We start from the raw sequence: 23,205 nt of genomic DNA on the forward strand, positions 1-23,205 counted from the left end.
GTTGGTTTTCACTCCACCAGATTAAATGACGAACAGGCAAATGTTCATAGGAAATTAAAAAAACAGGTCTTTATTGATACCATGCTCAAGACTTCCACAAAACAATAATTTATTTAATTCTATCAATTGTAAATTTGACTTATGAAAAAAATATGCCTCGCTATGCTACAGTTCCTGTAAGAAAATATACTTAATTAAGAGGTAATTTGGCATACACCCGTTTTCTTAGTTTAAAAAAAGATCTATAGAGTACATTAGCTAGGAAAGGGGCAGATAACCTATCATTTATCAGTCTAATCAAATCATTAAAATTACTTTTTTGAGCTCGCTATCATATTTTAAAAGAATATAAAAAGTAGAAATATAAGCATCATTGACATAACTCCAAAATACAAAATCATGACAATATGTTAACTAAAAAGGCACTTCTGGTTTCTGATTCAAGTAAGAATTTCCAGTCTTGGCAAAATTCCTTACAGGTAGAAATTAAATCTAAACGTGCATTTGTTACTGGAATACATAATTCTATTGTTTCAACATTAAATGTTAATGTTTTATAACAAAGTCTAGACATTAACTTTTTGTGGGTTCAAAACTTATGAATCAACATGCAGAGGTTCTCAAATCTGCAAGCAGAGAAACTTTAATACTACTGTGACAGGCTGTTCTCTCAGATAATTGTCATTTGCAAGGCAAAAATCTTCATAATGGTATATTATTAAGGTATCATCCAATTAGTTTGCCCACTTTTAGAAAAACCAAAATGAAAATAATTCTATTTGATACATTTCCATGCCATTCAGCTGAATCATCTGCAAATAAAATTCACCTTATGCTAGAATGATCACTAAATTGACTTCCAGATTAAGCACAGTGCAACCATTACTCTTCATTAAGAATGTTCTAAAATGGAAATAAATTTATTAGACTAAGAAGCACCCTTTTAAATAGCTATAAAGTCAGTTTCATCTGTGGACATATCCATTGTATGATGGTCTTGGAAATTTCCAAGGAAGTTACAATTCCATGAGATTGTAGTGGAAGAAAAGATAGAGTTTCATTGATATGTTTTTTACAGATTTTACAGTCTGTTTTTTGGAGTAAACCTTTATGGGTCAGGTAACTGACTCTCAGAACATCTTCAACACCCATAAATCAAGACAGCTACACTAAGAGAAATCCAAATAATTTGTATTAGAATCATAGAGCCTATGATTCTAATGCAAACTAGAAATTAGCTATAGGATTGATCCACAGCATTTAGGTCTTCTTTAAAATATTGCATATTGTCCATTCAAAAGATACCCCAGCTTATACAGTATGTAAATCTAGTGTCATTACATTCCTGTTATTAAAAATTGTGCTACTGCAATTTGTAATCTAATCTTCACCCAAAAATTTATCCTGATCCCACATTACTGGCTGTATTAAAATATGCTTTCAGAAGTAAAGTTCCTTAGTGAGCATAGAGACTACGCAAGGAATCTGCTTCTTCTCACTGAAGCGTGGATCATCAGACTGTGATTCAAAATTCGTGGCAACCACATAGTTGACCCGTGTGAGGATCTGCATGATCTCAAGTTGTTTTCCATGTTCATTTAGCACAGAGCACAGAGACTGCACAAACCAAGAGCCTCTTCCAGGATTCCTCCAGGAATAATAACCTTACAGGAAAGAAATAAAAAAAGAACATTTTTTCCCTCTTTTTTCTTATGACTTTGTGCTGAAAAATGGAACATCAGAGATAAATGTACCAGTTCATGTGAAAGATTCTCGAGAAGCAGTAACTGCACACAAAAAGTTCAATTCTTATTACTCATGTCACAAATCCTGCTTCACTGATGTGGAAAATAATGTGTACTACCTCTCCAACCCTCAGAATATTAAGGTACCATTCTCTATTTTTTCATAGAGCGTATTTTTGCAAAGGTTCATGCTATAGATCGCCCATCCTCTTCCTGCATTCAAATTCAACACAGTTACTAAACTAGCCTGTCAAGGGCGGGTATCACCTTCCTCTGCCATCTGTAACGTCTGTGCCTTGTCATCTGCCAGATTTGGGCTTTCTCCTATTTCAGCTCAATAGAAAAGTAGTGGATAGAACACACTGTCCAAACATACACTGTCTTAGCATTTTGTCCATCAGTATACACTAGCTCATCAATGAGGGTCAGTCTAGGATGCTAGTGGTAGTACTACCGCAGCTGTGATGCATAAGGGCAGAGACACAACCAGTTCTGTAAAAATAACGTTTTATCAGAGTAACTATTATAGATGAAAAATGTTGATTGGCAACTGAAGATTGGACTTTCTGTTTTTTTTTCCAGCTATATTAGTAATGCAAGACAAAGAGATTAATTCTCCACCTACAAACTTTTTCTATGCTGTAATGAAGGAGTTCAGATCATACTTTTTTATTGAGCAACCTTCAAAACATATTTAAGGTAACTTATTTCTATTCCTAATGATTACAGCTTCACACTCAGATTCATACTCCTTATTATATATCTCATACAAACTCACTTTTACTGCTAGGTGCATGCTATACTTCTAGCTGCATAGTGAAACAGTAGGAATATTTCCTTTATAATCTAACTTCTCACTAGAAAAGAAGGTTGTTAACCACAGTAAATTAAAATTCTGAATGTTAATAAAAGTCAATATAGTGCTTCTATTTGCACTTCCCAAAATAAAAATGTTAAGGTTGTTGGAGATAACAGAAAATAAATTTTAAAAAAATTAATAGAACATAGCCTTCTTTTTTATTTATTTACATATACCTAGAAAGTGTAATTTAAATGTAAAAATGCACATCTAATTTACAAATAGTGCAAGTTAATGTAAATGATAAATTTTTAGGTTTCTTGCCTCTACTATTCCCTTTTTTTTATTACCTGGCACTGTGGAATATGCAAACAGAAAATCTGCTTCTACTGGGATTTTGTATCTAGGATTGGCATCTGTTTCCAGAGTGTCATTTGCAGGTCCAGAGTCAGTTTGTATACCTTCATCAAACTCAGAGCCTCGGCATGCCTGAAACAGCAGTGAAGATGAAGAGAACTTGACCAGTAAGGAGAAATGAGGTATTTTATAAAGTTTTTTTTTTTAACATTTTTAAACGGATGCAGTTTTTAGCAGTTCTTTGTATGTATAAGAAGCAAGAAAGTAGAAAGTAAGGCTACTCAGGGTGAATGGAGAATTTAGCAGAATGCAGTAATTTGGAGACACAGCCTTTATCCAAAGAGACTTGGACGGAATTATTTCGATTGGTAATCACATACTGTCCTCAGCTCTGTCAGCACAAGATGGAGATTATCAAAATGCTCTGAAGTTCATGTATTGCCCATCACAAAAAGAAACAAAAAATGTACATGTACAAAAAATGTGGATGAGGAATATTACAGTATGTTCTTTACATCTAAGAATCTTGCATGTAAATCACCTTATAAAAACAAACAAGATAAGTCAGCCATAATCAACTTCTCTCCTGTTTTTTTCCTCAAAACCTCTAGCAAAATTCGTAATTTTCAGAGCCTTTCATGACCAGACAAGTGACATCATACGTTTTCCCCACTGCAGAAGAAGGATATAATATTTACCTGAATGAAAAACAATTTGGGTTTGCCTATAAGGCTTTTACATTTGTCTCCTCTGAAGAGTGCAGTCAGATGTTTGATAGCCATGGGTCCATCAGTGCCATATATGAGGCCTTCTTCCCCATGGCTTAGAAGGATACAGGCAAAACAAGCAGCATCGCAATGATTCTCTTCAGCAGCTACAAATCAAACACTTTTTAGTCAAAAGGAGGCAACATTTTAAATGGAAAATTATATTTATCAAACACATCTTTCTGAGACTAAACATGCAGTAGGCCTCTACTGGAAGTCATAAAAAGGAGTGGATAAAGATGACACAACCCACTTTTTAATAATGTGATGAATACTTTGAATAAATGAACATAGATTTCAGCCCGCTGGATTCAACAGGCTGAACTCTTAACTACATGCAATGTTCATATACTATGACAAAAAAACTATGCACTTCTGAATTGACAGGAAGAGGAGGGGAGTTAAGGCTATCTGTTTAGAAACTGAATCTTTCTCTAGGGAAAATTGCATTTCATGAGGCCTAAGCACTCTGTTCTAATCTGACCTACTCTGTGCAGAGCATTACTTAGGTGACCTCCAGAGGTCCTTTCCACGATAAATTATTCTCCGGCTCTAAATTTTTACCTTGTTGCAGTAGTTTTTTCATATCATCACAGCTTCGGTCATTGTATGTGTGAACATCAAAACCTAAGCTTCTGAAACTCTTAGAGAGATCTCCAGCATCTTTATCAGTGCCATTGCGTGTACCCATTCCTACCAGAAAAGAAATAATACAGTTGATTGCATGTTACACAATTTAAAATAATTTATATGTTCAAAGGCAACTTTTAGGTTCTTAATTAATTTACAATGTCATGATGACATGAATTTAAAACAATCCTCTAACAACATCCTTGGCATTCAGAACAAACTGAGTTTTCATTTTAATGCAAAATAATGCAAGGTCCAATGTGAACATGTATTTTATCCTGAAAAATGCTGGTTTATCTCCAGCATCTTGCAACATGGGACCTCTGTGGAGAATTCTATCTCCTTTTGGTTATGCAGAGTAACATATGCACGAAGCTCTTCAAGGAATAATTGTTAAAAAAGATTCCCCATGATACCCACACAAAAGTAATTGACGTAAATTCTTTGGAATAAGCATTTCATTTAATTAGTATGCCCAGCTTGTAGAGGGAAAAAAAAGCCTACAAAGTTGGCTGTATCACAGATATCTGTCTGCTTCAAAACTGTACAGAATCTGGAAAGTTAAGTGCAGCTGACACCGGATTGTGAACAGAGCACAGCTATAGCTATTATTTTTGTAGCACAGCTATAGCTATTAGGTGCAGCTCAGAGACAGAGAAGTTATAACATGGGCTGCAGATACCAAAGTTCAAGTTTTAACAAGACAGCCTTAAATTCTAGGACAAAACTTTAGTTGGAAGTTGGCAGAACAAGGTGATGTGCATTTTGAACCACCTACTGCAAAGGAGCTGCAAAGAGCTACTCTAATATAAGTATTAAAGAATGGGAACGAGCAGTATGAACAACTACTTATCAAATAAAATGAGTATAGTCATTAAAATTCCATGTCCTAAATAGAACAGGTTTATTGATTAATGACAGTATAAAAATTCTAAAATCTGTAGTAAGTGTCGACAGAATCACAGAATTAAAGAATGGTTTAGGTTGGAAAGGACCTCTGGAGGTTATGCTCCAACCTCCCTTCTCAAGCAGGACAAAGAACATTACCTGTTTTGTCTTCAAAATTTTTGTTGTTTATAATTATACATTTGCCCACTTTCTTGTAGTTCATATTATACTGGAATGTGGGTGTAACAATTCGGTACTGGTTACTGAGAGAGGACTTCGGCTGTTCTTCTTCTCCATTCTTCTTTTTCCTGTGCGAATCAAATGAAAATATTGTTAATGACCAGTCACATGCAATGTGCTTATTTATCTTAACTCATGCCATTGGGGCAGCACTACCTGATGTTTTTATTTCTATTTCTCTTCCTTCATATTTCATGGAGAGATGTAGAGATACTAACTCATTGCTTAAGTCTCATGATTTCCATGCTGTATTTGGATACTGATGATGGTAAAATCACCCTTGAGTGAACTGCAGTCAACTGCAATACATGCAGACCTTGAGCAAATATCAGGCTGGCAGCAGTCTTTTGCAAACTCTGGTTCTGGATGTAAGTACTATTTTAATTTTACTTTAAGTGATTCATGTAAACCCAAACAGATCTTCCTTAATAGCTATTCCAAGCATGACAAGAAGATACACAATTTATCATGTGGCATGATGGGATTTGTTTATGGAATCATCCCTAAATTCTCTGAAAATGATTACAAGCAGTAGGTATTTTCTACTGATAAAGGTTATAGATATGAACAGCTCATTTGTTAGCGTGGTCTGTCAATCAATAGTTTGAAGCTATGCTAAAAACTAAGTACACTTCAGTGTGATCTCATCAGTATCTCAACCTTATTATAAACAATCAACCAAACAAAATCATATAAATGTTCTCCACTAATGTAACTGTGCACTGATCTTTCTGCTATGTGATGGAGTCTTAGACTGAATTAGAAAAAGATGCTGAGAGACAGCACAGACTCTACCCACCAATTTACACCAAATTAAATATTATAGAATGAATCTATGACAACCAGCATGCACACCTGAAGTACAAGCATGAGGAACTCAGCAGTGCTTGCTTCTAGAGGAGGACTTTTTTGTCCAGCCAAGTGACTTCTGATGTTGAGATGATCTCCACAAGCAGAACTGAAGGCAGTGAAAGCCTTCAAAGGGTCTGATGAAACCTCAGAAATATAAGCAAGCTTTGGAGCAGGCCCACTTAGAAATAATACTCGTGAAAGGGCAGAAGAAGATATTATCATCTTGCTTCCAGTAGTACTTATTGCTGAAGTCTGAGAGGAAAACATAACCTATTTTCTCAGCACAACTAACTGTACTATACCATTTATTTTTAACAAAATGAGATTTGTCCCATAATGTCAATTAAGTACTTTCACTGTTCTCACTACGACATCTTTCTAGAAAATTACCAAGCTATTTGCTTCACTAATAGCCTTCGGAGATGAGATTGCTGTGAATTGATTAAATGTTGTTTAGGAAATGTACTTTCTTATCTTCCTGATTTAACAATTGTTGTCTCTAGCAATTGTTGGAGTCTCCAAGTGTCCACTTTTTTATTACTAAAGGGCAGGACTAACTGGAAACCATAAAAAAGCACCTCTAGATGATTCATCACATTCAAATGCCACAGCAATTCAATTTTAAAGCTTCTTATCTTAGAGTGTCCTCATGCTCTGTTATAAAGGACCAAATTAAATAGTTGCATCTGGCAGGCTTTCTCTGTACTCTTTTTTACCCATCATTCTAATGTCATCTCCCCTCTTAGTCTTCTGTTAGAGGCTATGAAACAAGATTTGAATTGAACCTACTTGAGGACTGTATTTGATACTCTGAAAATACAGTGTGTTTTTTTTCTGGCAAACCACAGATATTGGTATTCTCCCTACCTACTGCTTCTTGAGGGCTCTGAGAGCAATAATTAAATATGCTTTGCCTCAAGAAAAGATTTTAACCTTTTTAAAGAATTATCCACAGCTGCATGATGTTAATATTACCTTTGAGTTTCAAAGAGATCGTGGATTTTTATTTTAGCCTAAAATTCCCCCTAGTCCAACATCACAAGACAACTCTTTGGAAAAAAGGAAAGAGTAAAAGAAAATTCAAAATAAGAAATAAGCACTCAGGTCAATGAAGAGACTAATTTCCCCAGTCCACGCTGGATTCAAGTTTGTACAAATTTATCTGGCTTCACTGACTTTCTGAATATGCTGTATGACTAGCAGTGGCTGTTGCACATACTAAGATATTTTCAAGGGTATTCTACAAGAATTTCTATTGATGTTCAATCCATGAACAGTTTGGACACTTGGGATAAATCTACCTACGTGGTGCAATATCATATTTACACTGTCCACTCTAAAATGCTGGAAATGATCTAATTTGAGACAAGAAGTCATGCGGTCACATTACCCAACAAAGAACTTCACTGAAAATAGCAGCTGGGGTTAAGTGGCACAGTAAAGCAGCCACACAACTTCTCCTCTGAAACCATTTAACTTCCGAGTTCAATAGTTTGCACTCACTCATGCAGAAATTCTCAGGACTTTAAGAGATATAGCTACTGCTGGTATTCCCAAAAACATGCCAGAAGCTCTACATTGCTCAGTGTCAAAGGTCACAGACAATCCTTGCCAGCATAACAGTCTGCATGAATCCATCGTTTAATTTCCCCATTCTTTTACAAAGGATACTATGGTTTTGTTCTAATGATTCCTTCCAAGCTTAACAGGATAATCAGATAATAAGCAACCGCAACGTACCTTGTAGGGTTACGCCTATCGTTCCTTTACTGGCAGACAACAAAACAGTTCCAGAAATCTTTTGGTATCTGTCCAAATTGAATGAATAAGAAAGCAAAGGTTGTGCTGTGCACTTATCCCAGACTGCTATCCAGGGAGAATTTTTTTTTTTTTTTTTTTTAAGATTCTGTTTGCTGTGCCAAAATGGGGCAATTTGGGAATTGCCTGAGTGGCCTAAGCTGATAGTTTAAGGTTCCACTCTTCAGTTTAAACAACTTAAACCATACCTTGTAATAATGACTAATAACGTAATAAATATGTACTAATCAGTCCTAAAAGGAAATTCCTTGTCAGTGGCAGGCTGTCTCATGACTGAAAGCATAAAGCATTCTAGAGAAAAATTTATTTTCTAAGCTTTGAACTGGACACATTAATATAGATGTTTACCACTGTTGTTCTCTAAGCTTTCTAATCACAGTATTTTCTGAAAGCATTTCCATGGGTTAATTATGTGTTTTTATAAACTGTTGTCAACTATCTGCTCTCAGTTTTATTTCTTTCTGCTTCTCCGATATCCAGTGTCTTTAATTTTCCTGATTCAAACTTGCCCAGACTAAATAGAAACCTGAATTTTACAACTGTTTCCTCTTCTTTTAGTTTTTAACTACAGCTGTGCCTTAATTCCTCATTCCACTAGTGGTCACTCTGATCTTTCCCTTAGACAGAATTATTCTTCTCTCAGTGCTCTCACATATTTCATGCTCTCTCCCTTCAGTCAAGAGTTCAGAAAAATCAAAACTCCACTCTGGCACCCTCAAATAACTTGCACGTTTTTCTACTTATTCTTATGGTGTTTCCAAATCTAGGGCTTAGGCCTGACAGTGGCATGTCTGGGAATGGGACTTCATCAAGTCTACACTCAATCAGTGTCAACACTGGGAAAAACATTATTATCAACTCCTCACATTTCAAATACAAAATGAAAGTTTTCCATACCGTTTATCATTGTGTTACTAAAATTTAAATAGCAAAGGCCAAATTTCTGATCATTATGGGTGGCTAAAATCCTGTCAGTGTCAGTGGAGATACATTTGTTTGCACCAGTAGGAACTCTGATCTTGACTATCTAAAGAACTGATAGATATCACAACAAACTTTCTTTTCTGTTATGCTTTGGGTAAATCATGATTCCAATATGTAAAGGTATTGGAACTTAAGGATAAAAACAGCTTGTTAACTATTAAGCATAATTAATGATTATTTTCAAGAAAATGAAATCTTTACAATTTTATTGAAAACAGTGTCTCTGAGCAGCCCCAGCTTCCTCTACTTCGGCTTCCTTTCTTCTAACATCACTCTGCACTATCTTTGCTACCATGGAGAACTATGAGATAGCAATGTACTAAGAATCCTTTAACTGGACAAGAGCTTCCAGTCTCTCATTGTCTCTTAACTTCTGATTAACTTCAAGGGTAGCACAATATTTCCATGGAGGTCTTCAGCTTCCACTCCATTCCATAATTAATGTCAGCTGTGAAATTTGGTAATGTCAATCTTTGTGCAAGGTGCAAAAATCAGTAAATGTAAAATATCTTTAAAAATGCCTGTCTGCTATAATATATGGACTCCCCTTGGGACAGTAGCAGCATGACACAGGGAAAAGTCTCAAGAAGAGAGGAGTGGATTAAAAGAAAACATTAAAAAAAAAGGCAATCCCTAGGGTAGAAGCTATTACAGCAATCCATTTACTCAATGTGAAAATTAATAGTAATTTAAAAAGAGACTGATAGGAAAAGACAGACAACAATTTTTTTTTTTCTGGAAATGCTTCTCTGCCTTAAAAGTAAGAAATTCAGTGACACCTAGCAACACCCAGGGAAAAAACAAGTCTCTTCATAAAAGAGCAGTCACTTAAATAAGCACAAAGACAGAGGATTAGAAGAATAAAACAAATTTGAAGATAATCACTTCCTTCTCACAGGACAGGAGGATGTCCCTGTTTGTCTGTAGTGTTTTTGTTTTTTTTTCTTAGCAGTTTCTTCTTTTCTAAGAGGAAATTGTTGTGTTAATTAAAAATGAATTCTGAAAATGGTATTACAGAGGCTTTGAAAACAGCTATATTCCCTTTCACTCCCCAGAAAGTTAGGGACTTCTGTTGCTATACTAAAAGATGTAAGTAGATTAAAAAATCTACACTTACGATACTATTCAAATCAAGGAAGTTGGCCTTCGCAGGAGAATAGAAAGGTTACACTGATTAATTTCTATCCAAAGTACACACACAAAAAAGAAAGAACTCTGGCTTGATCTACGACGTTCAGTAGATTTAAGTGGTACTTGATTAGAAATATCTCAGAATATTTTGGTATCTTTTTTTTTTCAGTCTGGCATGTTTCTTTAGGATGATGGGCAGTTGTGTATCATTTTTGAGTACCTTATTAGCAGGTTTCTATAAAAAAGAAAATTTGTTTGTCTTATAAAACATGCTGTCTTCTACAGAACACATCATCTCAGGCTTGCTTCTGGAGTCCCCAGACCTTTTGGCATTGGAGAAGAGCTTGATTCTTGTTTTTATCCGGTTATCAGCCTTTCTACTGAGTCCAGGCAAGAAGATTATGGCATTGGTAGACTGAGAAAGTCCACAGTACCAGTTTTCTCAGGTAACTCATTAACAACCACCAGAACTTTCATGCACTTCATGTAGTGGGACACAAGATATCATAAAATTGCAGTGCTCTTTATTCTACTGCTAACCACTTAGATGCCCCTCTCATCATTTTTACCTTCTGAAGAAGTGACCAAGAAACAGAATTCATAAATTAGACAAATCAAAGTTCAATATTTAATTCTGTGTTTTTACTCTACTCTCAATAATCAGTGGTCTATTCATGTGTGTTGCTTTCTCATGAACATGCATGGATATGTCTGGCTCCTATACAACCTTCTCTCCAAAATTTTAGCTTTAATACTTTTACACAGCTTTAATACTTCCATCCAGTCTAATTTCACCATATTTAGTACACCTCTAATTACTGTACACACTCCCCTCTTTGAATTTTTCTCTTGAAATCTATTGGTAATAACAAGCACAAGACACTTGTTAAACCTGACTAGGGCTTTTTAGATCTTAAGTTCTTTAAGGCAGACTCTTTGTTCTTTGTCAGATTTGTTTTGGTAAAATGTCAAGCAGATTTAGAGCTGCATGCAAATAATAGATTATCCTGTTGACTTTTTCCATTAATATTGCATCAAGTTGGCAGAACTGCAGCATTTCTGGACAAGATTAATGTGCCACTATTTGAAGCATCTTTTATAAAATGATTATCTTTTACTGTTAATAACCAAAAAGCAAAAATTATATGGGATAAGGACTAAGCATTAACCATAAATGCTAGTCCAAATACTAAAACTGTATTGCGCTGTGCCTGACTGTGTGATTCTGGGTCACATGCCAACAAGGCTACATGCTGGAATACAAAGTGAAAGCTACTTTAAATACTAATAGGAGCCACTGTCGGTGACATTGGCTTTTGAGAGAAATCCATTCCATTTTCAATCTGCCTGTGACACACGTGAAGTCTGGTCAGTGCTTTCTTCTTCACATACACTCTGCCAAAGTTCCTAAGCCACAGAAGTCATTTTTAGGAAGTGGCAGAATGACAGGAAATGGCCAGCATGCTTACCCAAGTTAAAAGCAATAGGACTAGTCAGACAGTAAACAAAAGCCTGCTTGTAAACAATCTCAAGATCAAAGCCATAGTAAATATTTAGCTTCCATCTTCATTTTAAACTGATAATTAGTTAATGACTTCTTGAGGATGTCTTTTGAGCAAGACTGTCGGCTGCCTGAACAAAGATAATTTAAAATCACCAGAGGAAAAGATGTTTTTTTGAATGAATCTCATATGAGGAATTAACAGAGAGAGTATCTCTTGTTTCTTAGAAAAAAACATGCCCCATGTCCTCCTTCTAACTGGAAACACACAAATCTTAGGATTCATTTTGAAAGGAAAATATTGTTGTAGCAACGTTTCTTTCCTTGGAAGAAAGGCGTTAAGTCAACCATGGAATTATTTCCTCGGACTTAGTGAGATTCTTAATAGGGCTGGGAAAAACCCAGGCTTTCATTAACAAGTTGTTTGCCCAAGGCAAGGCTGGGTTCATACCTCCAGTCATATAAAAAATCTACTTTGGTTCCTACTACAAAATCCGTAGCAGTACTGTTTCAGATTTTGCAGAAAATTCACAAAATGTTTCAATTTTTTAAAATTGAAACCCTGGCATTTTTCTAAGTTTCCTGTAGCATGTTATATCACCCCCAACAGCAGAACACAAACAACATTTGTTAAGATGTATGCTAACTATAGCTAACTATAGTGACAGGACATGGGGAAATGGTTTTAAACTGGAAGATGGTAGGTTTAGACTAGATATTAGGAAGAAACTCTTTACTGTGAGGGTGCTGAGACACTGGAACAGGTTGCTCAGTGAGGTTGTGGATGCCTCCTCCCTGGAAGCATCCAAGGCCAGGCTGGATGGGGCTGTGAGGTGTCCCTGCCTATGGCAGGGGGGCTGGAGCTAGATGATCTTAAAGGTCCTTTCCAACTCAAACCATTCTATGACTCTATGACTGTATACTTAGCAACCACATATTTGCGCAGTCTTTAGGGCCAGAGTAGTGGCATGTCCCTGGTGGAAAACACTGCTTGGAACAAATGCATTCTTACTGTGCACTGTGGAGGTCTACAGAGGATTTCAGTCCAGAAGCAAATCTCTTATCTTTGGTTACTGAACATTAGCTTCCCTGAATAGAGTAAATAATTTCATGTAGGTATTAACAATTTCATGTCAACTGCAAAATACACATGGTTGCAGTTCACAGAGTATGGCAATCCTCAAAGTATATTATAGCCCCAAAGACCCCTGGGACCTTAACAGCCAATCTAGTATGGCTTATGTGGTTGCAGCTACTCCTCTGAACTATAGGAAAGACTGTGTATGTGTTCCACATCCTGTAAACCACGATCGAAAATCTATTAGCTTCGTCCACAGCAGGGCCTCACCTACCACAAAGCTTCACAAGGGCAACAGTTGCAGAGGCGAGCAAAATCAACCTGTGACCAGTGTGCTCACTGCAGTAGCTGACTCACCTGTGTGTGAGCACGCTTTTAGTTAGATCTCTTGCAAAGCAAACCAGAAAACCTCATTCAGAAGTTTCTACAAACCTGCAGCTTCTGGTTAACCTGCAGAACATCTCTTAGATTTTAAAACTTTTTTTCAAAGATCGTATGTGCCTAAACAAAATGTTGCAACGTTGCAGTGTTTCACTCTGTTGGATCTACTTATAAATTCTTTGCTTACAGAAAGTGCCTCCCAGCTCCTAATATTATATTCCATATATTTTTACAGAGTACAAGGAAATTATCTTTCAACTTTAGAGAAATGAAATAAAATACATTTTAAATCCTTCATAGACATTTTTCAAAACCTGAACTACCCTAGTAGCTTTTTTGTGTCATTTTAGTTTCAGGCTCTTCTCCAATTAGGAGAGGGGGAAATCTTCCTAGGAACTTGGAAAACAGAGAAACCCAGTTCAGGACAACTAGAAACTAACTGTTAAGAAAAGGGTTTGAGCTATTTGAAAGAAGAAACTTCAGGCTAGAACTTTTGGCATCCTTTGTATATCACAGATATTCTTGGATTTCTAATACATATCTAAATATATCATGGAGTCATAGAATCACCTAGGTTGGAAAAGTCCTTCAAGGTCATGAAGTCCAACCATCAACCTGACCTACAGAGTCCCAAAACAAACCATGTCCCTTAGTGCCAAATATCCCACCATCCTTCTAACTTTTATTAGTGATAGCCTTAACATAACAAAATCAAAATCACAGCTGCAATTTTATTCATTATATATAAATGATCAAGATGGAGGAAACTGGTGCTAAGCCAGTTCCACTTCATGAAAATGTTTCAATGCAGTTTATTATGTCTAATGCCGCCCACATTTCTCAACAGTTGAAAAGCATCCTTATCTTTGGGCACCTAATTTTGTGTGGATAATTTACAGCCTGCATGACAATTCTGTGGTGTAACACCTGCAGCTGACCAAAACTGAGTGAATTCTAGATTCTCAACCATCAGTTTGTAACTCAGTTTTCTAATTATCTTCCTGCCTTCCTATGATATGGTATGCCATATAATATTCAAATACCATACAAAAGGTAAAATTTTACCCAAAATAATGTTGCTTGCTGAAAGGCTTTCTGCTCATTTCTGGAAAACCTGAGCACATACACCTTCCACTGAAATCTTGCATGATCATATCCTAAATAATGTACATAGGCAACTCCCAAGTATGCAGTAAAAAAAAAAAAGCCTCTTTTATCTGTCATGGGTACTACAAACAATTAATAGGTATATATATTTCTATACAGCCTGCTTGGAATATGACTCAAAATAAAGCAAAACTTCCAAATAATATATCTAGGAGAACATTCTATCTAGGATTACCAATTGCAAAATGCCAGAAGAATTATAATTAGCAACTAAACTCCTTTAGCGTGCTCATTCACGAGATTCCCAAACAGGTGGCAGAGAAGGAAGGAGGTAAATAACTTTCCACAGTACCTTGGCTCATCATCAAATGGCACTCCACACTGCATCTGAAAATAGCTTCAGCTTTGTGCTCAAGAGCAAGTCTAATCCTCTTTGCTAATGCTAGGAACCCACCATGCTCAGGGCTACATTGGAGCATGAAACAGGATGCCCTGTGCTCAGGCCCAAAGATTCGCATGTGTCAGCAGTGGGTCACACTGGACTTTTCTATGGGGCTATTCAAACCCTCACAGCCATCGTCCTGCAAACAGAGGTCATGCAGGCCTGATCTACCTTTGCTGACAAGCAGAAAACACACTCTGATTCTACCACTGCTCCTATATAAGAGTGTAGGAAAATAGAGCAGATCTTGAGATGGAGGTGGTACAGCAAGCTTTACTTTTTAATACATCTCCTCTCAGAACCGGATCCAGCCATCACTACAATATTTACACAGTGAACGCTTCTAAGAAAACAGCGTGAATCAACATAGAGAGTTTTCAAGACTTCTTTTGTATTCTAATTCATAGAACTATTTCCCACATATTTACTCTTATACAGTTTTGGTTTATTAAAAAATACAGCTTAATTTGTTGTGGTTCCTTTAAAAGGTTAAATATTAAAACATATTATAGCTTTCCTCCAAATTTTGAGCGCTGACAGCACAGAGTTCATTGTAATGACGGAAATAAATTACTACAATAAAAAGGAATTAGGCTACTTGACTCACTGTTGTGATTGCTACAGATACAGTTCAAGACCGATCCAGTGTTTGCTGTGCTTCACATGAGGAAGTCTCCAAGGAGACTGGAAGCAAATGCTAACTGAATTAATGACTTCTTATACTTTAGGTGCTATTTCAAGATATTGGGCATTTCCTACATAGTACATTCAGTAAGTTTCCAAGGGAAAGTACAAGCACTGTGCACCATTTTAACTGTTTGATACACCTGTGGTGTCCTCTAGAAATTGAGATCTAGATCTAACAAAAATGACCATAACAAAACTAAAAGTGAACCTCCAGCTTAAGAACGAGTAACAGAAAGGAACACCTCTGTTGTACAACCTATGTTAAAATCTCTTTTACTGTATTTGTAGGAATTAACATTAGCAGACTAGAGTTGCCAGAACCCATTACTTCTGAAATTGTATGTTCATTACTTTGGAGGACATATGCTGGTATTTAGCTTGGGAAAAGCAGAACGCTCAAACCCCAAACAAATTAAAATGAAATTGCACTAAACTTCAGAGTGAGGATAGTAAAAGTAAAGATCATCACTCATTTATGGGATTAAATAATGCACTCAGTGTACTTGCTTAGAGATATAAAGGAAACCTGTGGCTGAACCAAGAGTTCAGTTCATTTCCAGCCCAGGGCATAACTTCAGGTGATTCTTTGGCTGTTACTTCTAAAGTGACTTATTTATTATATACAATTTAAGGATAAAAGAGACACTTCTTGTAGCAGTATTTGTTTTTGAAAGGTTTGTAATATTCTATGGCTCAAAAACCTGTAACAGAACTGCACTTTAAAACTTAAAAGTGTAAAAAGTTATGATGAAAAGATGAAGTATCATTCAAAGCATCATCTGAATCTGAACGTATTAATTTCAAGGCAGGAACAGCTGGTGTAGAAGGAAATACAGTTGCTTCATAAACATGCAATGTTAGCAGTATTTTTTCTCTAAATAAAGCAATTAATTCATTAGATCAAATCCAATGTTTCCAAAAGGCCCAAAAATACAAAATGGCCAACTCTGGAAAAGATATGCAGATATGAGATGGAAAAGATATGTACACTATATGAAACTGTTCTTCATCAAGTACTAACTGCAAAACATCCTATAAACTGAATACAAAGGAGCAGCTGGTAATCAAAAGTGGGTGGAAAATACCTCCTGAAAAGATGGAAGAACAGCAAAAGTGCAAGACAGAAACAAAGGCAATTTTCCACTCCTGTTGGAGCTCCATAGCTGAAGTTCAGCTGAGGCTGAATCTCAAAAATGAGTGTTCTTTGGAGAATTATTATTTATATTGAGAAATGTGACTATATTGAGATATGAGTCATGAAGTTAAAATAGTTTAAATAACATTGTACTTCCTCATTTTCGTGCCCTGTAGTCTAAATGAACACCATATGAGTGAAAAAAACCCACCAAACCATCCCTATGTATCTTTTAAATCTACATACTAGTTTACAAACTTCGGATATTTAATCGGTAGGCATCATAACTCTTGAACTACAGAAGTAAGATATGCACCGATGTTTCTAGCAAACTTGCAAATAAATTAGAATAAAGAGTCTCAAACTTCATGCTGGCCTGGTTTGGTAGAAATAAATAACTTAGAGATATTGTACTGTTTTGCACTCTTAAACAGCTGAAGTACTCTTGGGGAGTATACATGAGTGTACCCCACCAGACTCGTGGAGATTCTCTTACAATACATTTCATGTTTTTTACGCTAAAGATGTTACAGAATCACACATTTTCCAGTGGTAACTGGTATCTGTAATTCTTAAATATATATTTAAACAGTGTCTTCTGTTTCCAAATAAGAAGGGATATACTGACTGTAAAACAGACAGCAGAGCTGCTGTGGATAAAAGTAACCAAAGGACTAAGGGTTCTATGTAATTAAATTAGTATAAAACTGGTATCTAGGTACTACTAACAACTGCCTTCTTCTGCATTATGCTTCTTCACTGAAGTTCAGTCCTGATTACTGAATGTGTGAGTGCTAGTCTACCAAACCTGGGGAATTTTCAGATGCAGCCTTAAACAAACAAACAAAACAAAACACATCAGGAGTAAGAGAAATTCTAGCTCTAATTAATACAATGGAACCTGAATTCTACTCCATGCTAAGTTACGTTACCTGGATGCTAAAATAGGTTTGGCTACTATATTTCTCAATCTTCCTAGCAGTGTTCTCCAGTAGAAGGCTCCAAATAAAGACACTAAATCATCCTTTGGAGAAGCGAGACTATTTTTAAGGTCTCAAAAATGGTAACATGAGTACGCACAGCACAGAAACGTTCTATCCGTTTCTAATTATTGCACACAGCATTTAAAAACGTGTCTCAAATTCCCAACTCAATTTTTACTTTACCATGTCTTTTAAAATTCTGTTTTGCTCAAGCTTGCCATAGGACATCTTGCTGTCCCTGCCTTCTGAAACGCAACTTTTTGGGTCAACTGCAAGTCTCCTGAAGTTCGTCCCCTACCGCCAGCTCAGCAGTAAACAAAAGTAAAACCCTTCTGCCATCTAGTGGCTACAAATACCAACAACGTCTAACAATCCCAAACACTTTTCCACCACCACCACTATTTAAGTTCTAGCACTTTTTCCAAGAAAAGGCGAGATGCAGAAAAGAATTCCCCCAAACTGTGTCGCACACAGAAGGGCCCGCCCAACCTGTGGTTTGTTCTGAGCTCTGCTGCCTTCTTGATACACCATGGTCATGGTCATCTTAGAGCAATGTGCTGTATTGAAGATTCTCACCTATTTCTGTTTACTGCTCTCGTTATCTAAATTCCATTCAGAGACAGAGCAGGGAACTGGAGCTGTGTAGGTGCTGGAAGCAGTTGGTCTATCCGTGTGGCTCTGATTTTAGTTTCTCACTGTTCTGTTCTCTTTCTCATTAAAATTCATGTGCTTATCTAACAGTAGAAGTTTACTGTTTTCCTACTGAGCTTATCGATTTCAAGCTCATATATTTAAATACATTTTAATATTTTTTATAGAAATGAAACGCAATGCTGACTTTCCTTGAAAGTACTGCACAGATGGTAAAAATTGGGTTAGTAAAACAAATAAAATTGTAGTCCTTCTAAACCTTTCTAGACACTTTTTTCACAAGTATTAAGTTTATGTTGCCAAAATGGAGCCCTGGCAATCAAGCCACGGAGCCATTCAGGTTCCAGCTGAAAGCAAACAGGGCCTCGTATCTGGTACTGACTAGTAATGAGTTTTAAGAGAATAAACTAAAGAAATTTGCTCCAGAATATATTCTCACAGAAATCTGATTTAGGGACATCTCGGATCAAAGATTTTAACCTCAATATTCCCACTGGATTTTTCTTCCACATATTCACCTAGATTCTTCTGAACTCATCTGAAGTATCAACACATGCATATGTTGTGACTTCAAGTTTACAACTGCGTTCTGTACTATGGGAACAACATATCTTACTGATTGTTTTAATCTTACTCTATGAACTTTTCATGGGATGTCCCTTTACATTTTTTTGAGAGGCTCAATGAACAATCATTCTCTGTTCACTTTCTCCTCCATGACAGCCACTGTTTTTGATCAGAACCCATCTTCCTTTATCTTCTCACATTCCTTTTCTATATTCCTATAGGCCAAAGATTTTCTATAATACAAAGACCTTACCAGTGCACGTGGATTTTTAAGACCTTCTCTGTAGAACAGGCTAACGTCACTTTTGACAAGAAGCACTGATAGATTTCTCAGGCTTAATTTTTTTCCTATAATATCTGTATTGAAACTTCTCAAGTACTTCTCATATTTATTCTTTTTTCTGTATTTAATTCATCTGAGTTCTTTTTTACTTCTAGCGAAAGATGTTTCAAATTGTATCTTCAAGGATTTCCCAGAAGACGAATGTCTCAAACTGATGAATAGCCAAATTACTTGAAAATTTTCTTATAAAAAAAGTGACAGAAATGCTGATTCTTGCTTTTCCTTCAGGAATGATTAACTTTGGCTTGCATAATTGAGTAACAATATTAGCATATCACTTCTTCTAAAGAAGATATGTCATATTTTAAAACACACATTTTATAAATTTTAAAAGAAACCTTTGAAAAATATTTGACAAGATTTAGAAACAAATGATAAGTTGTCTATTTTGTATCATGTGCGTTTGTGAAAATTAATAATACACGTACACATCATAAAATGCATTTGAGGAATGAGGAAATGAGAGACAAAAATTTCAGTGATTTGTTAACAGCACATCAAAAGTCTCCTAAGGTAAGGAAGCTTCACTTCTCTCACATTTCTGTCAGATTTGCTACACGCACTGCATTCAAAAATAAGCTACAAAAATTAAATTACATTCTACACGTACTTTCTCTGAATTATATTGTTCACTTGAATGTGAACATGTGCAACAACAACAAAAAAAATCAAAACCTCTGTAAATACAACAGTCTTTGTAAGAAACACCTGTAATAACATACAAGAAGTTCACAGCAGGAATTAGTATTTTCTGATATTCAACAGCATTTGTGAGTTTTGCACATTCATTTTTTATCTTTTGCATTTTCAGTCACATTTATCTAGTGTTTTCAGGAGTACAGACAAGAAGCACATAGTTCTTGCTGCCTGTACATTTAATGAAAGTAAAATTATGCTTCAGTGAGACTAGTAGGCTAAAATGAAAGGCTTTTAATTTATTCTGTAATGGGTTACATCTCTAGACTCAGTGAGGCTTCTTTGTGCTACAGTCTAGATGGCACATCCAGGCTTTAAACTAACTTAAATAGTCAGCAGGGGATTCCAGCGATGTGGGAGATTAGCTGAGCTGAATGCAGTAAAATAGATAATTAATGGCATATTTAATTCCCAGGTCCACGAAAGGGCAATGTTTAAGACGAGGGGCTACAACTGATGCTAAATGAACTTAGTGGTCTCTTGACTACCAAGTAAGCTGATGGGAGATATTATAAGTCTCTGTAAATCAGATGAATGTGAGGGCTGTTCAGCTTTAGGGTACAGATTAAATATGTTAGACCTTATACAACATACAGTGCCTATCAGACCCTCTTTGACACTCTGGGCATGGCAAACTGAACACTGCAATCCCATTAGAAGAGCAGTATCATAGCTGACAAAAAGAAAAAGAAAACCAGAAATAAAAGTGGTAACTTACTTTGCAAAAAGTGAGAGTCTGCTACTTCTGTCTGGTCTTGCATCAACTATATCATCTTGATCTTCATTACTTCTCTCTTCAGAAGAATGATCAACAGACTGTTCTCCCGACATCTACAAATAAAAGTACAAGAATGTAAGCATCCCTCAATGAGCACTGTTATTTCAGAACTTCATAAATAAAACCATTAAATGGACACGTGGGATTGCCAGTTTGTTACGTCACATGGTTCTTAATTGACTGAGAGTGGCTATAGATTCCTGGCACGGCATTAAAGTGATACTGCACATCTGACCATCGCTGTTCTACCTTGTGGTGAATGCCAAAAAGTAACTTGTCTAACACCACTCTGAAAAAGGCACATTAGAAAAGAAGTAAAAATCATTTTATGATGTAAGATCTTACAACTAATTGCCAGAAAATTCTTTGTGGTCTGGAAAGAAGTGTGTTGGGAAGAAGGCAAAGACAACCAACACCAAAATATTTAGAACTGCAGTCCCATCCAGTACAGAAACTTCCAGAAAGCTCCTCGGTATCACAGAATCATAGTCATTAAGGTTGGAAAAGACCACTAAGATCACCAAGTCCAACCATCAGCCCATCCCCACCATGCCCACTGACCATGTCCCTCAGTGCCACATCTCCACATTTCTTGACAATCTCCAGCAACAGTGACACTACTACTTCCCTGGGCAGCCTGTCTCAACACATTACCACTCTTTCCGAGAGGAAATCTTTCCTAATATCCAACCTGAACCTCCCCTGGTGCAACTTAGGGCCATTACCTCTCATCCTACCCTAAGTTACCCGTGAGAAGAGGCCGACCCCCACCTGGCTACAACCTCCTTTCAGGTACATGCAAATGGGCTTAAAAGAAACTGTATCATCTTCCATGGATGGAATCTTAATTTTTCATTTCTGTTTTGACTATATCAACAGCGTACAGTTGTTAGGAAAAAACAAGTGCTTCTTGGAAATAAAGGCACTTTTCTTGACATAAAGCAGCCTCTCACAAATTGCTGTATTTCTGCCTTTTTTTTTTTTTCCCATTACTGCAGTATTAAGTAAGTTTGGAACATCTTCACTCATCTCACAAGGGATACTCAGAGGTAACAACATGGCTGAGTGAGTCTTGTCACTTCTAATTAAAAAATTGGTCTTTCTCCTCTTCTTCTGTGTACTGAACTGGCCATTCGGTACATTTATTTAGATCATTCAGCCAGCAGGAACCTAGAAAAAGGCAGTTTTGATAGCGTAGAGTTCTGTGTCAGCTCAGAACAGGGTGAGAAGAGTGGTGGGAAAGGAAACAGGGCCCGCATTTTGGTGCAATCTCCTGGGCTGTCTGTCCAACTCTGGCCATGGAATTTGCCCAGGAAAAGCTACTGCTGCCCTAATTTTAGCAGATTAAGCTCTGCAGTTGCAACACAGAAAGAAAGAAAGGAAAGCCTGCAGGCCACAGGCAGAGGAGAAGATGCCCCAGCGAAGCAGTCCCACACAGGTAGAGGAAATCAGCACCACAGATTGCAAAAGAAACCGTGTGCACGCTTCTGCCCTCTGCAAGGAAATGGCTGTGCAGCTACCCGAAGGGCCGGACCGCTTGCACCCCTCTGCAGCGCGAGGTACGGGGCGGAAGGAGAGCGGAGGAGAGCGCGGCGGGGGGGAGCGAAGCGAAGCCCCAGGGACCCGAGGGGTAGGGGAATGGCAGCGGGGCTTGCCTTAGCGCTGGGCTCCGGGGAGACGGAAGCGAAAGGAAAAGCAAAAGCGGAGGGTGGTGCCTGCGGGCAGAGAGCGGCGCGGGGCGGGGTCTGTCCCTGTCCCGCTGGGGCCGCCCCGCTCCGCGCGATGCTGTCCCGGGGCTGCGAGGGCGGCGGGGCTGCTCCTACTCCGCTCCTCGGGAAGGGGCTCAAGCCCCCTCCTCCCCCCATCCCCCACCAGCTTCATCCCAGCGATGAGAAAATTGCTGCTTTTTAACAGCAGCGCTCCGTCACACCCCCTCGAAAGAGGAGCCTGAAGTTTCATGGTGACACGAGATTGTCTAGATCTAAGGAAATTTTTTTCCCTGATATAAACTTCAGTGGCATTTCCTTATCTTTGCAATTATGCACTGTGTTGCATCTCTGCTAATTACGATACCCCACTGTGTAGCTGGTGCATCGGGCCCAGCAGTTCAGTGCACGGGCTGGAGATTGGCACGGTCTTGCTAATTACTCCTGGATGCGGGCTCCGATCCTGCAAAATCATACACCTACCCAGCAGTGTGCGGTGTTTAACATTCACTACCTGAAGAGATTCACATCAAAGCGACATTTTTCAGTGTAACTGCCTCATAATTGGCACAAAACACAGGCTCTGTAACAAACAGCCTTTTGCTTCTCGACAGGTCACCGCTTCGATGTGAGCGAGCAGCGTCTGAGCTGCGCGTGGCTCTCGCCAAGTGTCTGTGTGCTGCTGCCGGGCCGATCTCCGCTCCGTGGGATTACGCCTGTAGCTCCTGGTTGGAGACAGAGCCAAAGCTTGCTGCTGAAAATTAAGCTCTAGCAGAGTCCCATGGCTCCTCTCATGCCATCTGTTAGCTGCTTCTTTTCGAGAAGCCAGCGCCATTTCCAAATCTGTACTAGATCATTAAGGACAACAGAAGAACTAGAAATGGATGGATCTTCAAGTAAAAGTGTGGAGGAGAGAGGTGGGAGAGAATCATGGAATCA

The 23,205-nt window shown here is 37.6% G+C and overlaps 1 protein-coding gene across 1 annotated transcript; it reads right to left on the reverse strand.

Moving 5' to 3' along the window:
• CASP7 (caspase 7) lies at positions 48-22,298 on the reverse strand. The gene is made up of 7 exons (XM_021399851.1): positions 22,216-22,298; positions 20,501-20,613; positions 5,346-5,494; positions 4,233-4,361; positions 3,600-3,775; positions 2,895-3,033; positions 48-1,664 (listed from the first exon to the last, which is right to left on the reverse strand). Exons 2-7 carry the CDS (start codon positions 20,611-20,613, stop codon positions 1,441-1,443), a joined length of 930 nt encoding a protein of 309 aa, XP_021255526.1. The 5' UTR covers positions 22,216-22,298; the 3' UTR covers positions 48-1,440.

This window comes from Numida meleagris, chromosome 5 (genome assembly GCF_002078875.1).
Source record: "Numida meleagris isolate 19003 breed g44 Domestic line chromosome 5, NumMel1.0, whole genome shotgun sequence".
NCBI classification, from domain to species: Eukaryota; Metazoa; Chordata; class Aves; order Galliformes; family Numididae; genus Numida; species Numida meleagris.